We start from the raw sequence: 17,810 nt of genomic DNA on the forward strand, positions 1-17,810 counted from the left end.
CTAACTACCAAGTCCTGACATGAGATTTCTTTCGGAAAAAAGAACTGAGAAGTTAGTGTATGCTCCCGAAGTCTACATGGCATTATCCAGGTTATGGTTCCTACTTATCATTGTTAAAAGAGTGTACTTGAGGATGCCTGGCTATCAAGTAACCACTAAAACATTTCATAAGTGATTGTAGAAACTGACAGCGAAGGGAAAAGGAGACCTCCACCATTATCTTGGCATACATATTGATAAGGTAGCAAGATGTTGACTCAACTGTTTATGATATCACAATCAGGCAAACAGCTACCTGAATTGTAGCAGCACTTTTGGGTTCACCACCAGCAGTTGGAAAGAATGTTGAGCCATCACCTTTCTCAACTGTGAATTCAACAACTGCTCTTCCTGTTAGCCTATAAATGACAAGTCATTTAAATTAAATTTTCTACATGTATCTTTTTTACAGATCAGGCAAAAAACCAAACAACTAATATTAGTGTCCCAACGCCCTGAGGATTATAAAATGCAAACCACCATTATAGTTGCAGAATCCGTTGTTACTAATCTGCACATATTGTATAGCTTATGCATTAACTAATCATAAGCGAACAATTTTTTCTTATGGTGCCTCAGGAATTTCAAAGGAAAATTATTTGGGTGATGTTCTGACCACTCGGTACCAACCTGGAATTTATCATTTTAAAATATTATAGAAAGTGAGGTGTTTTTTCTCTTGCCATTTCCTGATAGTAAAATAAAAAAATCAAACGGGCATGTGCCGTATCAACTGTTTCTCATATTTTATTACTCAAATTCGTGATCCTCGGCTCAAAATTCGATTGGGGCTTACATATTATTCGGAATATTAAATATAAGCAAGGAAATGGACGCAATAACCAACCAGCGTCCGAATATAGATAAACTTTTAGCTGCCTACAGTGATTCCCTTCTCTAGTGAATATTCAGCGCTACGATAAAAGTAAATGCCTATTTCCCAAGCAGCTCTGGCAGATAAGTGTTTAACTTGTTTCTCTCATGATTAAGTCTTACCCTAACGAAAATAAAAACTACTCCCTTCGTCCCATAATGTAAGACGCTTTTTTACATTAGTGTAGTGTCAGAAAACGTATTACATTATGGGACGGAGGGAGTACATGGTTTTCTATGTCCTGAATGATCAAATTCCATATCAGTTTTAATCTTCAGACCTGCAAGTGTTCCACACTCGTGGCAGTTGTTGGATCTAGAATTGCTGGTGATTATGACATGAAGCATGAAAACATGTCTACATACATAAATTGATCACAGAAATGGCATGAAATGCATTTGGAGATTAGAGACGCCAACAGAAAATCACCTTGGGTACTCTAAATACTGTTTAGGTAAGAGAAAGGATAAGCCTGGAGCCTGTAGAAAGAAAATAAAATCCCTTTAAGTAATCAGACCTTCAATTGAGCAGAATTAGTCTGCTCTCAGTTTCTTGAAACCAATGGTTCTAAGTTTACTCGACTAACCTGCAACAGCTCCAATTCAGCAATAGTATCAAGAGAAGAAGCAAGCGCTACGGAGAGTCTATCATTGTCCTTATCCTTAATATATTTCAAGAGAGTTTGTAAACCACCCTGCAGAGATGCTAAAGTAACTCAGCTATCATGTAATCTATTAATACTCCCTCCGTTCCACAATAAGTGTCGACACTTATTTTGGAACGGAGGGAGTACAATTCGCTTTTGTTTCACAACATTAATTTCACCCTCTTCAGATATCATACAACGGTTCCGATGCAAAAACAAATGTATTTATCAGTCAAATTTTACAGGTATGTAGATAAAATCTTGGTGCATATGTCAGATTTTTCTGAATTTTCTGAAACTTCAAAATGTGACTTATTTATTTTCATTTTTTTGAAATTTGAGGCTCCAATAGATAAGGGAGCCAAACCACTTCTCTCTTAACATAGCTTACTTACCTTCCCTTCAAGCAAAGTGGTATATAGCTCCGAGCCCTTTTCCTTGAGTTCTGCAGGCATGCTTGCCAACATTGCCTCCTTGTTTTCAGTTGCTATCTGCATTCAGAGCGAGTTCTATATATCGGGATTCTGGATGATGAGCTCAGGTAGTTCAGTAAGAAGGTTTACAACGCATGGTTCTATATATCACCAATCTGAATAGTTCTTCAGGTCAGGTTAGGGGAGTCAATGTACCTGCATGGCTTTCTTGACATCCCCCTCCATGGAGCCATACGGCTTCCTCTGTGGTATCCTCAGCAGGTACGAGATGTCCTCCAACGAGTTCTGAAAAATATGCGCCCAGAACCTGAGAGACAACGTTCAATCGCAGGACACGCAAAGCACGACGCCGATCCTGAATTTTACCTGTATGGTCTTCATGCTTGGGTTGGCAGGGATGGCCCTTCGCAGCGCGAGCTCCCCCGTCCTGGGCACGTTCGTGTCCGGCGAGTAGAGGACCGCGTTCGCCGGCAGCGCCACGGAAATCTGGGCGATGATAGCAATCGCCGCGACGGCGCTCTTGAGCAGCTCGAGAACCCCCTCCTGAACCAGACCATTCACATGGAGATAAGGCCTCCGGGGACCTCGGAAGACGTGGTTTGGAGTAGAGTTGCAGCTACCTCAGCCGTGGTTGGGGAGGAGGCGTGGTGCGGGCGGCTGCGCGGTGCACGGGCGACGCCGCAGCGAATGCCGTGGTGGAAGCTCGGGCGCTTCGTCCACACGACGAACTTGGTGCCGCCGGCCGCGGCCGCGGGAGCGCGCGGGGGTACGGGGAGGGCACCGGCAAGCACTACCGTGGCCATTCGCGATGCCATGGTGGTTGCGGCCTTTGTGGAGGGATTTCGGGTTGGTACGAAGGAAAGGAATGGAAGGGTTGTGCCGTCGTCGTGGTCGCCGTCTATCCCCAGCCAGTGAGCTGCAATCCGGGGGAGCTCCTACTCGCCGCTTATTGCGGCAAAGAGTCGACGCTTCGCATAGGTAGGTTTCGCCTGGGCCGGCCCATTTTCCGTTGGCGAGGTGAAAAAATGCTAAAAAAACTGAGCGAGCTCAGGATTCGAACCCCTGACTACGTGGTCAGCCGGAGTAGCTGTTCCGCTGCGCCAAGGTACCTCCTGTGCTACTTTTGCAGCGCAATGGTTAAAGAAACCAACGACAGTGGCAAAAACTGAACATTCACAAAAAATAATCTTCAAATTTGACTTGTCAATTTTATTTCTCATGAAAATTTCCCGAAAACTAAAGTGTAGGTGAACAAGGTAGCTTGCTAACTATAGCTCCTGAGTGTCTATGTCTCAATGGGAGCTTGTCCTATACGAACTATAATCAACATCAGATGTAAACTTTTTTGAAAGTTTGAACTTGATTTCTTTTTTGAAAAAGGTAAATATATTTTGAAACACAAACATTTTTAAAATTGTGAACTTGACAACACTTTTTCGAAGTATGATACTTTTCCGAAGCACGATCATTTTTCTGAATTTATGAACAAATTTGGAAAACTGGAACATTTATATAATTCCGAACTTTTTTTCAATTTACGAAATATGTTCGTGTCTCCTAGTGAACACAATTTGAAAGTGAGAACATTTTTTGAAATTATGAAGAATTTTAGAAAAGATGCAAACACTTTCTGAAAATCAGGAACAAAAATTGAAAATGGCAACACTTTTCGAAGATATGATACTTTTTCAAAGCACGATCATTTTTCTGAATTTGTGAACAAATTTGGAAAACTGGAACATTTTTATAATTCTAAACATTTTTTGAATTTACGAAATATGTTCGTGTTTCCTTGTGAACAAAATTTGAAAGTGGGAACATTTTTTGAAATTATAAAGAATTTTAGAAAAGATGCAAACATTTTCTGAAAATCAGAAACAAAAATTGAAAATGACAACACTTTTCGAAGATATGATACTTTTCCAAAGCACGAACATTTTTCTGAATTTGTCAACAAATTTGGAAAACTGGAACATTTTTATAATTTCGAACATTTTTTGAATTTACGAAATATGTTCCTGTTTCCTCGTGAACAAAATTTGAAAGTGGGAACATTTTTTTAAAAAAATCGGCAACATGAACATTTTTTAAATTTGTGAACAAAATCTTGAAGGTGAGAACTTTTTTTTAATGTACAAACCAAGTTCCAAAACATGAACATTTTAACAAATTGTGAACTAATTTTGACAGTGGGAACATTTTCTGCCAGTGAAATAACCAGAAAACTGAAACAGGAAAAAAAGAAAAAAACAGAAAATTGAAACAGTGAAAAAGAAAAAAAAAGGAAAAGAAAAAAGAAACAGAAAAATAAAATAAAAATCCGGTTCAGGAACCTGCTACAAGGTTCCCAAAACCGGAAAAACCGACTGGAACCTTCCAGAACGTTCCTAAAACCGGGATCGTTGTAAATCATGTGGCGCTTTTAACTGGGCCGGCCCGTCACGGTCGATGCATGTGCGGCGCCCCGACAACTTGACGCAAAATGCGTCAAATAGGAAAATCCTCCGGTTCAGTAGTCCGCGTGGCCTATGCTTGCATTGCATTAGGCCTCAGCCCGGCCCATGATGCCATTCTATGAGCCGGCCCTTGTAAGACCTCCGGTTAGGGCAAGCATCTAGATACTTCTAGCCAATGGTGAGGCTCATAGTCTAGCTAAACACTCTCTTATTCTCGATCCGGGGCGGCATGTCTGGCTGGCAACCCCCCACGATCCGGCTTGTATCCTACATCATGAATAAAGTTTAGTTTTTGCCCTAAAAAACACTAGATACTTCTAGCATTGTTTAAAAAAAATCTAGATACGGTCTCCTCGCCTCATGCTGCCATCTTGGTGCTGAGAGGCGGGGGACCTTGGATCTTCGAGACCTCTATGTTCCTCATCAACGTTTAGTGATCATCATAGTTATGTGAGAATAAATTTCTTCTTGTTCTTTTGACGGTGCCATGAGGTTAGAGAGTTTTCTATCCTTGCAGATCTGATAATTCAAATCTGAAAGATCTAGTGAGTTTATATTGTTGTGTCAACTTTTTTTTGTTGGCCTGATCTTTGTGGAGGTGAAATCATTCATCGATACTATTGTGAAGATATAATGATTCGACAACCTACACTTCTAGGAGATCATTCCCGGCACAAGTACGTTCATCGATCAAGACCTCCCATCTTTTTGGATGGACGACTCAAGGCGCTTTCAAAAGCCATTATTGATAATGTTCGTGCGGATGAAAGAGTGACAACATTGTTGCTCCAGCCCAATTGCAGTCTCTACGGAAGATTTTGGAGTATTTCTTCAAGCAGAGATTGATACCGCGAAGAATTTATTTTCAAAAGATTTCATTGTAATTTTTAGTCACAGGAGTTACTTTGTATTTTCTTGGATTTTAGGTCCAAATCAGTGTATGAGTATGAATAAAGTTATCGTGTGTTTTAAATAAGATACTTTCATCAGGTTTTTGGGTTTTTTATGTGTTTGTTTGGCAGGGGTTTTTGTTCTTGTTTTCTTTTTCTCTTTCCTTTTATTTTTATTTTTTTATTTCCTTTTCTTTTTTCCTTTTCTCTTAATTCATGAACATTTTCGAATTGGCAGACAATTTCCAAATTCAAAAATATTTTCCAAAATTCATGAAATTTTCTTGAATTCCTCAACCTTTTTAAAATTCATAAAAAATTCCATATTAGCAAAAAAATAAAAAAAATTCAACTTCAATATTTTCCCCAAAAATGTGATTTTTTTTAAAATTCATAAAGGTTTTCCAAATTCATGACTTTTTTTAAATAAACTTTTTCAGTCAAGTTTTTAAATTTTTCCGAATTCATGGTTTTTTAGAAGTCAACTTCCCAGGGGCGCTCGTGGGTGAGCTAGGATGCGCCAAGTGGCATGTTGCGAGCAAGCGGGAGGCGAACAAACAGGGATCTTTGGGTTTTTCTTTTGAGAAAAGTATACATTTCATCCCTCAACTTTTGGTGAAGTCTAAATTTGATTCCTCAACTTCAAAACCGGACAACTTGCACTCCAACTACCGAAATCGGACAAGGTTCGTCCCTGGACTTGGTTTTGACCGGTTTTGGTGTTGACTCACCCCGGTTTTGACCCGTGCTGACTCATATTCCTGTAAATTTTTTATATCCGTGAACTTTTTGAAATTCACATACAATTTTCAACTCCACGTAGTTTTTCCAAGGTCATGTATTTTTTCTAAAATAAACATACTTTTTTCAAATGAGCGAACTATTCTGAAATTCGCGTACTTTTTCCAAATCCGTGATTTTTAATATTTACGTACTTTTTCCAAATCCCCGTATTTTTCCCAAGTTTGTGTAATTTTATCAAATCCAAGTATTTTTCAAAGCCATGAACTGTTTTTGAAATTCGTATACTTATTTCAAATCTACATGCTTTTCAAAGTCCGCATTTTTTTTCCAAATCCGTGTTCCTTTTATAATCCATGAACTTTGTTTGAAATTCACGTACTTGTTTCAAGTAGAAATAATTTTTGAAATCTACATATTTTTGCGTAAACGAAGTCCATATCCCCGTACTTTTTTCAAGTTCGCATAAAATTTAAAATTCATGAACTCTTTCAAAAAAGTACTCAAATATGAAAAGGTACATCAATTTAAAAAAATTAAATGAACTTAAAAAAACTAAATGAACTTTAAAAGAATACGCATATTTGAAAAAGTACATGAACTTGGAAAAAGTACGTAGATTAAAAAAATACACAAATTTTTAAAAGATTCACGTATTTGAAAAAAGTAACCGAATTTGAAAACATTACGTGGACTTGGAAAAGGTAGGCAAATTTGAGTCGGAACTGTCAAAACCGGGGTGGGACATGACCAAAACCGGTCAAAACCGTGACGAGGCATGAAGCTTGTCCGGTTTCAGAAGTTAAGGGTGCAAGTTGTCCGTTTTTAGAGTTGAGGGACCAAATCTAAACTACGCCAAGAATTGAGGGACGAAAAGTATACTTTTCTCTTTTCTTTTCTTGATTTCTTCTGTGGTTTTTCACTTAAATCTTTGTCTTTTGTGGGGGTTTATTTACTACATATTAGAAGGGAAAAGCTTGTATTCAATCGATGGATCGCAAGCGAGCATTCACCGGCTCGTCTGTATGACGCGTTTCCTTGACGGAGTGATCTTCTTTTCTTTCTTTCGGTCAACGTTGCCATTCTCACTGTTCCCTGCATAAGTTTCCGCATCAAGGTCTTTGTTGCTGCAAAAACTGCTACAAGATCTCTGTTTCAGAAAAATTAAATTTGCAATGAGATCTTTGTTGCAAACAAAATTAATTGCAAAAGACTTTTGTTGCAAAAAATTTTGAAACAAGACCTCTGTTGCAAAAGAAATATCTTGTAAAAATTTCTGCAACATGACCCGAGTTGCAAAAATTTCCCGCACACGACCTGTGTTGCAATGATAAAAGGCAATGCTCGATCGCTCAATTCTTCGGATCTGATGGCTCGCTAGGTGACGGATCATTTTAAAAAGATCCATCGGTCGACGCGTAGCAGCGCCCATATTAGAAGTACAATTTATAAGGACGATGTGCACCACATGTGTTCCTCACCATAAGGCGTAGATTTGCTCGAACATGTGTGCTAGCACATGCATGCTCTTTGTGCGGAGCACATGTGTGAGCAAAGTTGTGATTCACGTCGTGGGAGCACAATCCAATAACTTGGTAGCACACATGTGCTTCCATGGGGAGTACATTCGTGCTTCACCCTCACGGGAGTACAACCTAGTACACTTGAGCACAGTTTTGTCCTCATGCGAGGACATTTCTGCTTCACCCCGTGGGATCGTTGGGAGCACATGTTAGTTTTCATTGGGAGTAAAGTTTAGTACTAGCTGGGAGCACATTTACATAGACAAAAGTTGTTGAAACCTACCAACATATGATCTAGTTTCAAAAATCTAGACGCAAGAAACGCAGCGGTGAAAAAGGTCTGTAATTTGGACATACGGTTCAAGAGTGTTCCTTTTTGGAAGAAAGGATCTACAAGAAAAAGCACAAACAAATCAACATATTCCTTATGTGCTGGCGATAAATCCATCCAAAACTCTCATATTGCAACAAGTGGCACACATATGGCATGCCACTTGTCATCGTAAAAGGAGATGAGATTGACATTTGCAAGGGGCACCCGTTAATTAGTGATTTTGCCTCGTTAGATACTACAGTGTCAGAATAGTTCTCGTAGGTCATTTGGTCATTTTCTCAGTCGTAGACCTCAAGTATTTGAATCAACCTATTTGACGTGTTCTTGAATCAACCTATTTGACATGTTCTTGAATCAACCTTTGCTAACATAAAACACATCATTTGTGGTTGATCTAAACCATACTAGGGTTATTCATAATTAGCTTAATAACTTATCGTATGCCCCTTATTATGTGGTGAAGCTGGATACTTGGAAAGTGTATGATCGTTTGGAGTGAGCTTATCTTGAAGAAATCATCAGAAAGTTGGGACTATGCAGAGAGTTTGTTGACGCAATAATGATGGGTTCAGATCAGACATATTTTTAGTGTTATTCAATGGGCATTACATAGGAATTTAATCTATCTAGAGGAACAAGGCAGGGGTTCTCATCTCCCCTACTTCTTTCTACTAGCAAGTGAAGGTCTGTCTTATTTGCTGAAGCATGCGAGTAGCACTGGACAACTGGAGAGTATCTGTATAGCACAAACGGGTCTATGTGTGAATCATTTGCTCTTCACAGATGATTGCATCATGTTAGTAAGGCTTTGATGGATGAAGTTGCAACCTTGCATGAGTTGCTTGATTGGTATTGCCAAGTGTCTGGACAAAGACTTAACAATGACAAATCATCAATCTATTTTGGGGAAGTGTGCCTACTGACAACTAAAAAAATGGTGAAACAGGTGCTGAATATCCACAATGAATCCTTGATTGGTAAATATTTGGGCTCCCTTCGGATGTTGGCCGTGAAAAGAATGAAATTTTTCCTTACATTAAAGACCGCATCTGGAAGCGTGTTCAAGGATGGGTGGAGAAGTGTATTGCTGGGAGTAGGAGGGTAGTTCTGATAAAGTTTGTTGTACATGTTATACCAACATATTCATTGTTTGTATGCATGTTGTCGAGGGGCTTATGCTAGCCTATCAAATTGCTTGTGCAAAAGTTCTGGTGGGGAAGCATGCCAGGGGAGAGAAAGGGCGTGAGGGTGTCATGGGACACAAAGACAATGCAGAATTACATAGGTGGTTTAGGCTTTAAATAAATTGAGCTTTTTAACCTAGCTTTATTAGCCAAATAGGCATGGAGAATCCTCAACGACCCTGGTTCGTTGAGTGCTAGGTTGCTTATGCATGTTTACTTCCCTAGGATGGATATCTTGAGTGCAGAAATTGGCAAGCACAGATCACATATTTGGAGATAAATCTACGAGTGAAAGGATGTTCAAAGTGGGGCTTATAAAACTCATCTGGGATGGAATGAAAATTGGTTTCCCAAAGACCATGCGATGTGGCCCACGTGTGCTACTTCGGTCGATATGTCGGGCAATGTATCAGTGATATTGTGTGCCACGACAAGAACATTGGATATTCATAAGTTATAACAACATTTCATATTATTCGATATTTAGGTGATTCGTCGAATTCCTATCAACCACATGACCCAGCCAGACTTCTAGTTGTGCCATTATGAGAAGCGCAGAAATTCCACCGATTGTTCCCCTATAGGCTTCTAGTTAAAACTAAGAAGCCAGTGGAAGGCTAGTTGAATGGGGTGTCTGAAGCTTCAGATAACGAGCAGCGGGACCGAAACCACAAGAAACTAAGGGAAGCTCTAGTTTCTCCGAAGTTATGTATTTGTGCATGGCGGCTAGCCCGATCTTCATTGCGAAGAAGGACGAGTTTCTCCTATGAGAATCTCTAGTTTCCCTAACGTATCTACTTTTCCAAACACGTTTGCTCTTGTTTTAGACTCTAATTTGCATGATTTGCATGAAACTAACCCGGGCAAACGTTATTTTTAGCAGAACTACCATGGTGTTGTTTTTTGTGTAGAAATAAAATTTCTTAAAATTAGACAAAACTTGGCAAAGATTTTTTTATCGAATAAATAAAAATACTGGAACAAAGATCTACAGGAGGGGGCACCTGCTGTCCCAAGACACAGGGCGTGCCCTGATGTCTTATGGTGCCCACATGCGGCCGTCTGGCCTAATTCCAATCCTATATATTTTGTCTTCCCGGAAAAAAAGGGAAGAAGTTTCATCATGTTTTACGATACGGAGCCGCCGCCACTGATACGTCTCCAACATATCTATAACTTTTTATTGTTCCATGTTGTTATATTATCATTCTTAGATGTTTTATATTCATTTTATAGCAACTTTATATCATTTTTTGGGCTAACCTATTGACATAGTGCCCAGTGCCAGTTGTTGTTTTTGCTTGTTTTTTGCTTCGCAGAATATCCATATCAAACAAAGTCCAAATGCAGTGAAACTTTTTGGAGATTTTTTACTACCCAGAAGAGACACAGGGAACCCAGGAGGTGCACCAGAGGAGGCTCGTGGGGCCCACAAGACACCAGGGCCCGCCAGAGGCCCCTGGCGTGCCCTGATGCCTTGTGAGGCCCACGTGAAGCTTCTCGACCGCCTCTCAGCTCTATAAATATCCAAATATTGCAGAAACCCTAGGGGAGTCGACGAAACACAATTCCAGCTGCCGCAAGTTCCAGAACCACGAGATCCAATCTAGAGCCCTTTTCTAGCACCTTACCGAAGGGGGAAACGATCACGGAGGGGTTCATCATCCTCATTGGTGCTCCTTCGATGATGCGTGAGTAGTTTACCACAGGCCTACGGGTCCGTAGGCAGTAGCTAGATGGCTTCTTCTCTCTTTTTGATTCTCAATGCAGTGTTCTCCTCGATGTTCTTGGAGATCTATTTGATGTAATGACTTTTTGCAGTGTGTTTGTTGGGATTCGATGAATTGTGAGTTTATGATCAGATATATCTATGAATATTATTTGAGTCCTCTTTGAACTCTTATTCGCATGATCTTTATAGCCTCGTATTTCTTCTCCGTGGTTTGGTTTGGCCAACTAGATTGATTTTTCTTGCAATGGGAAGAGGTGCTTTGTGATGGGTTCGATCTTGCGGTCCTTATTCTCAGTGATAGATGGAGACATGACATGCATGTGTCGTTTCCATTAAAGATAAAAAGATGGGGTATATTCCTATATGAATAGATCTTGTCTACATCATGTCATCGTTCTTATTGCATTACTCCGTTTCTCCATGAACTCAATACACTAGATGCATGCTGGATAGCGGTCGAGTTGTGGAGTAATAGTAGTAGATGCAGGCAGGAGTCTGTCTACTAATCTTGGACATGATGCCTATATACATGATCATTGCCTTGGATATAGTCATAATTATTTGCTCTTTTATCAATTACCCAACAGTAATTTGTTTACCCACCATATGCTATTTTCTCGAGAGAAGCTACTAGGGAAATCTACGGCCCCTGGGTGTATTTCCTATTATATTGTTTTCAGATCTATTATTCCACAAACCCCAAAATACCTTGCTGCACTTTTTCTTCAATATTTTATTTCATGTTTTTGCTATCTATTTATCCAATCTCATACAATTTAGTCTATCTCAATTTCGAGGAGGGATTGACAACCTCTCTAACGCATTGGGTTGCAAGTATTTGTTATTGTGTGCATGTACTGTTTACATAGTGTTGCTTGGTTCTCCTACTGGATTGATAACCTTGGTTCCACAATTGAGGGGAATACTTAACGTTGTTGTGCTGCATCATCCTCCCCTTGTCGGGGAAATACCAACACATATACAAGCAATCAGGAAGAATTTCTGGCGCCGTTGCCGGGGAAACATCATCAACATCTATCACGTACCCAATCACAAATCTCATCTCCTTGCAATTTATGTTATTTGCCATTTGCCTCTCATTTTCATCTCCCCAAAATATTTTTGCAAAAGCACAAAAATATTTGCCTTTTTATTTTCCTTTTTTTGTTTGCCTTTTGCTTTGCTCATCTCGTTAACATGGCTACCCCTCCTTTGTCACCGAATTTTAAAGTTTTATACTTCAAACACAAGCAAGGAGAAAATTTGGAAGATGCTTGGTATAGGTTGATGGAATCTTACCACATCTGCAATATAAAGGGAGATGCAAAGATTTTGCTTCGTAATTTTTATATAGGTTTAACCCTGCATCATAGGCAACTCTTGGATTTTGCTGCTAAAGGGATTTTTTTTGAAATTGATGCTAATGCTGCCTATGAAATAATAGAGGGAATATTGGGAGTTCCACGAGCAAAAAAGGAGTTTACTTTCACACAAGAAGGGATTCAAATATTAGACAAATTGGGTCATTTACAGAAAAAATTGGTTGAGTTGCAAAAATCTAATGAACCCCTCAAACATATCAGTGGGAACCTCAATCACATGAATACTTTGATTACTCTTCGTAATAAGCGGATGGATATTTTAGATTTTAAGATGATCTCTTTTCCTGAGAATATTGAGAAGCTTAAAGAGCCTCCCGGGTTTGAGAAAGCCCTCACAAAGGTGGCAAAAACCAATGATGACAATACTTTAATCTATGCATTATGCCTAGCTAAGGGCGTAAAACAATAGTGGTTGTTGGGAGGCAACCCAATAGTTATCTTTGATTTTTTTATTTTCTTTCTATTCTTCAATACATATGCAATTATACTTCTGTTATGATTGTGTTTTTATGTTTTAATTAGTGTGTGTGCCAAGTAAAGCCTTTAAAATCATGTGGGGTGATCGTTGATTTGATCCTGTTGAAAAACAAAAACTTTTGCGTCCAGTAGCTGAATTTATAAAAATCATAGAAGCAACGAAAAATTCTAAAAATTTTACACAAGATTGGTATAAAAATTGCCTATGTCGTCCTAATTTTTCAGAATTTTGGGAATTATTGAAGTATGGACAAAGTTCAGATTACTACAGACTGTTCTGTTTTTGACAGATTCTGTTTTTGTTGCATCATGTGCTTATTTTGATGAATCTATGGATTGTATTGGATGCTATAAGCCATGGTAAAGTTAGAATAAAGTAGGTATAATGCAATAATAAAATATGAATGGGTTTGCAGCAATACTTAAAGTGGTGATTTGCTTTATTATACTAACGGATCTCACGAAGGTTTTGTTGAGTTTTGTGTGATTGAAGTTTTCAAGTTTTGGGTGAGATCACAATGGATGAAGGAATAAGGAGTGAAAAGAGCCTAAGCTTGGGGATTCCCATGGCACCCCAATGTATTCAAGGAGAACCAAGCAACTAAGCTTGAGGATGGCCCAGAAGGCATCCCCTCTTTCTTCTAACGACCATCGGTAATTTTACTTGGAGCTATATTTTTATTCGTCACATATCATGAGTTTTGCTTGGAGCGTCTTGTATTATATGAGTCTTTGCTTATTTTTATTTTTAATTTTTCACAATCATCCTTGCTGGACACACCTATTTGGAGAGCCATAATGATGCTATGATTTGTTAGAATTGCTCTATGTGCTTCACTCACTACAAAAAAATACACTTCCGTGATATGATATAACAAGATGGTATCTCGCTAGCCCTTTCTGAGACCGCAAAACATAAATACAGAGCACCCCTGAAGATCAAGGACTGACTAGACATTGTAATTCATGGCAAAAGAGATCCAGTCACAGCCATACTCAATATAAATTAATAGCAATGCATACAAATGACAGTGGTGCTCTCTAACTGGTGCTTTTTATAAGAGGATGATGACTCACCAGTAAAAGTAAATGGATAGGTCCTTCACAGAGGGAAGCAGTGATTTGCAGAGGTGCTAGAGCTCGAGTTTTTAAAACAGAGATAAATAATACTTTGAGCAGTATGCTTTCATTGTGAACATAACAACCAAGAGATCTCGATATCTTCCATACTAGATACATTATAGCGGTTCCCAAACAGAATGGTAAAGTTTATACTCCCCCACCACCAACAAGCACATTCATTGGCTGGTCCGAAACAACGGGTACCGTCCAACTAACAACAATCCCGGGGGAGTTTTGTTTGCAATTATATTTTGATTTGATTTTAGCATGGGACTGGGCATCCCGGTTACCAGCCATTTTCTCGTAAATGATGAGTGGAGTCCACTCATCGTGAGAATAACCCACCTAGCATGGAAGATATTGACAGCCCTAGTTGCTACATGAGAGATTCGAGCATACAAAACAGATTATCATTTGAAGGTTCAGAGTTTGGCACATGCAAATTTACTTGGAACGACAGGTAAATACCGCATATAGGTAGGTATGGCGGACTCATATGGAACAACTTTGGGATTATGGATGTGGATGCACAAGCAGTATTATCGCTTAGTACAAGTGAAGGCTAGAAAAAGACTGGGAAGCAACCAACTAGAGAGCAACAACAACCGTAAACATGCATTGAGATTAACCAACATTGAGTGCAAGCATGTCGGTGTACAAAAGTAGGGGCCTTTCTGTACCCCTTTACTTGTGCACGGGCAGTCGTAGCCGCACCTGCGGCCATGCTTGGTGGGGCAGAGGAAGGAAAGGAACGATACTGCCAAGACAACACTCAAGCCAGACGCATGAAGAGCAAAGGGGCGAGATGGACTTCCCCCAGCAGCAACCTTTTCGGGGCGGCCTATGTAGGCCCGGCAAGAGCCTTGCCGGGGTGACTTGCCCAATACCAGCAAGGCCGCCACCCTTGAGCCTGAGAGTTTTGAAACCATCAACAATGTCAAGACCAAGGCTTGGGAGCGCCTGCGTGGTGGCTTGTAGATCTTTGTGAAGACCAAAGGCCTGTGAGTCTAGATAAGAACCAGAAGACAAAGACCCCCGGCAAGATTCTTGCCGGCGACGACCGAAGACCCCTGGCAGAATCCTTGCCAGGGATGCCCGCGAGACTCCGGCAAGACCCTTGTGGGGGACGACTGCGGGGCCACACCCAGGCCCGCACCCGACTAGGTTTATGCCACCTCACGACCGTTCCGACACGGAAACCAACCCGCCAACTAGGCAAGCGCCTGCATGGCAACATGCAGCTTCTAGGCCAACTTGTCAAGCACCTGCGTGGTGGCATGCAGATCTTCGTGAAGGTCCTGTCATCGCACCATCACAACAATCGGCCAGCCAGCCTGGCTGTCGGGGATGAACCCCGGGCAGGCAACGGAACCCGGATCCTTTTCAAAAACAGTGGGGCCCGCATCGCCCCGCAAACCGGCATGCGCTTGGCCGGGTCGCTCGACCCGGCAGGGCCCGCAACCCGGCCAAACTCACCGACCCGGCAATGTACGTCAACCCGGCCACAGCAACTGGCGCAAGACAACTCAACCCGGCGCAACCAAGGCTTCCCCAACAAGCAAGCCCCACTCGTGGCGTCCACGGCAACCCAGCCACGGGTCAGCTCCTGTCCCATCCAGGCCGTACGATGGGACGAGACCTCAACCACCAATGACCAAGACAACAGTGTTTCCACCCATGCCTGTGGTCAGCCGGGGCGTGGCAACAGTGCCCCTCACCTACCCGCTGACCAAGGCTGGCGTGGCAACAGTGCTCCGCCCTCACCACTGACGACAGCAAGCAGCAGCCTGACGGAGAGCACTGTACACGACTTGACTCGGCCACACCCTGACGACCGACAAGACGGTGCACAGTTCCCCTAGGCCCGCAGGGCCCGCACCTAGGGGAACCCGGTGAACCACAAGCCCACAAGCAGGACCCAGCCCAGTGCCCCGGACACCGACAATACGGACCCACCGACTCGGCATATTACCATTGTAACCCTGGGTGGGTTGATCTATAAAACCCCCCAGGAACCCATGCCTACAAGGGAGACAGAGATACGCACACAAGGAGAAGATAGAAGACAACACCAGAGGAACACAAGCAAGCATAGGACTAGCCACCCAACAGCAACACCGAAGAGAAGGAGCAGCCCGAGCCTTGGCCAGCTTCCTTCCTCCTCCACACAGCTCCAGGAGCAATATTGTACTACCGATCATCCAATCAAACTCGGCAGGACTAGGGGTGTTATCTCTCCGAAGAGCCCCGAACCTGGGTATGTCCGGTGTCCCGCGCCCGCGCATGCCAACCTCGCCTCTGGAGCCCACCAGCGCCCTCGAGCCTCCTCCTCTCTTTAGCCATCCCTTGGCATCTGCCGTGCGCCCACCACGACACTCGCGTTGCATGCCTCGTCGGCTTGGACGCGCGTTGAAGCAAGGCGAGGCGGTGACAGATGGGACGAGCTCTCTTGTCGTCCCGATAAAGCAAGAGGACACGTAGGCGGCGCATTAAATGTGTTTGTCCTACGATGTCAGGCGATAAACTTGTACACAATAGATACTTTCGACCTCCCATGTGCCACTGTGGCGACCCCTTTGACATATAAAAGGAGGCCCGAGGTGTACTGCGTGAGGATTCAGACTTTTTGGATTGGACATGCACCACAGCTAGTTCAAGAGCTCAAGAACACTAAATGCACATTAAAGCAGGACTAGAGTATTACACATCTCTGCGTCTCAAACCTGGGTAAAAATCCCCTCGCGCTGATCACTAGACCTGCTCTTTGCGCAGTTCCACGCCCCGCCAACTGTAGAAGGGATCCTCGTGGTCCCATAGGTGTCGTTTCCCCGACATCTTTGGCGCGCCAGGTAGGGGGCGTGAGGTTGTGAAAATCTGGTCTAGTAGTTAATGGAGCAATTTCTTCATCGCCATGGCTCCCAAGAAGAAGGGGATCACAGCGGTCCGTTCGTCCGAGTCGAACCGCCCGTACCACTGTGGGCGGGCGACGGGGCGGTCGCGATGGAGGCGTAGGCATAGCCCACGAGCATCCACGACGTTCTGGCAATCAAAACCAGGCGAGCAGTGTCGATCATGCACGGGACGATGAGCCGCACGCCGCTAGGTCCAAGGGCGAAGCCGTGCCGCCCATGGGCGGCGCGGCAAACTCCAAGACACCCCAGCCGGCGCCCGCGCAGCGGCCTTCCTAGGCCGCGTGAGACAAGCAACACTGCGACGTTGGGGACCCCAGGCACCGTCGCGAGAAAAGCCCTCTACATCATTCTCGAGATGCACCGGGCCGACATGCATGCCCAGACGTTGGGGACAACGGAGCGCGGCTGTGAGACCGTGATAGAGATCCTTATAACATGGTTAGAAGTCAGAGCGCGTCACGGTCCATGCAGATTTCACTGCCACCTACGCCCGCGGAAGCATTGGCGCGCGTGCAACTACTCCTCGACTTCCCTCCTGCTGCGGAGAAGCTCGACGAGTGGAGAGCCACCATTTGGAGCCTCATCAGCTTCACCAATAAAGATGAACCGCGACCAGTGGGACCCTCGTGTCGGTGCTCTGTCAAGCTGGTGCATGCCAGTGGTGGAAGGAACAGAGACGCTGTGACCATGGTGCAGTCTCCTCCCCCATGCCAGCAACAGCAGCCGCCGGCTCGCCGGGCTGACGCCCACGACAATGTTTCCACAATGTCGTCTGACCCGTGAACCCGCTGCAACCAATGTCAAGTTCTTCAGGAGCGAGCTCAGCAAGACGCTCAGACCACTATCGAGCGGCGGTGGGAAGCGCGCCATCAGCCCTTGTGCGAGGCATGTGTCCAACATCCCCAATAGCTGACACGTTTTCAGGGGTGCAAGCCATATTTTCGCCTTGTCGAGATGCTTTTATTGTGAACATCTATGATCCGATAAATTAGGCAAGTCTTGATCACAAAGCAAATGACATATTAGTGAAGAATGGGCCTATTAGAGATGAATTTTCCTTTGGA

At 42.8% G+C, this 17,810-nt stretch overlaps 1 protein-coding gene across 1 annotated transcript in view; it reads right to left on the reverse strand.

Moving 5' to 3' along the window:
- LOC119363298 (peptidyl-prolyl cis-trans isomerase CYP37, chloroplastic-like) overlaps positions 1-2,929 on the reverse strand; it is a 5,519-nt gene extending 2,590 nt beyond the window's left edge. Inside the window, exons 1-7 of the mRNA XM_037628619.1 lie at positions 2,614-2,929; positions 2,360-2,536; positions 2,189-2,278; positions 1,955-2,050; positions 1,500-1,607; positions 1,343-1,392; positions 296-398 (exon numbers count right to left, since the gene is read on the reverse strand). Of these exons, the coding sequence (XP_037484516.1) occupies positions 296-398; positions 1,343-1,392; positions 1,500-1,607; positions 1,955-2,050; positions 2,189-2,278; positions 2,360-2,536; positions 2,614-2,808 (819 nt within the window). The 5' untranslated portion in view covers positions 2,809-2,929. The remainder of the gene's footprint in view (positions 1-295; positions 399-1,342; positions 1,393-1,499; positions 1,608-1,954; positions 2,051-2,188; positions 2,279-2,359; positions 2,537-2,613) is intronic.
- Positions 2,930-17,810: the final 14,881 nt, after the last annotated feature.

Source organism: Triticum dicoccoides, chromosome 2B (genome assembly GCF_002162155.2).
Source record: "Triticum dicoccoides isolate Atlit2015 ecotype Zavitan chromosome 2B, WEW_v2.0, whole genome shotgun sequence".
NCBI classification, from domain to species: Eukaryota; Viridiplantae; Streptophyta; class Magnoliopsida; order Poales; family Poaceae; genus Triticum; species Triticum dicoccoides.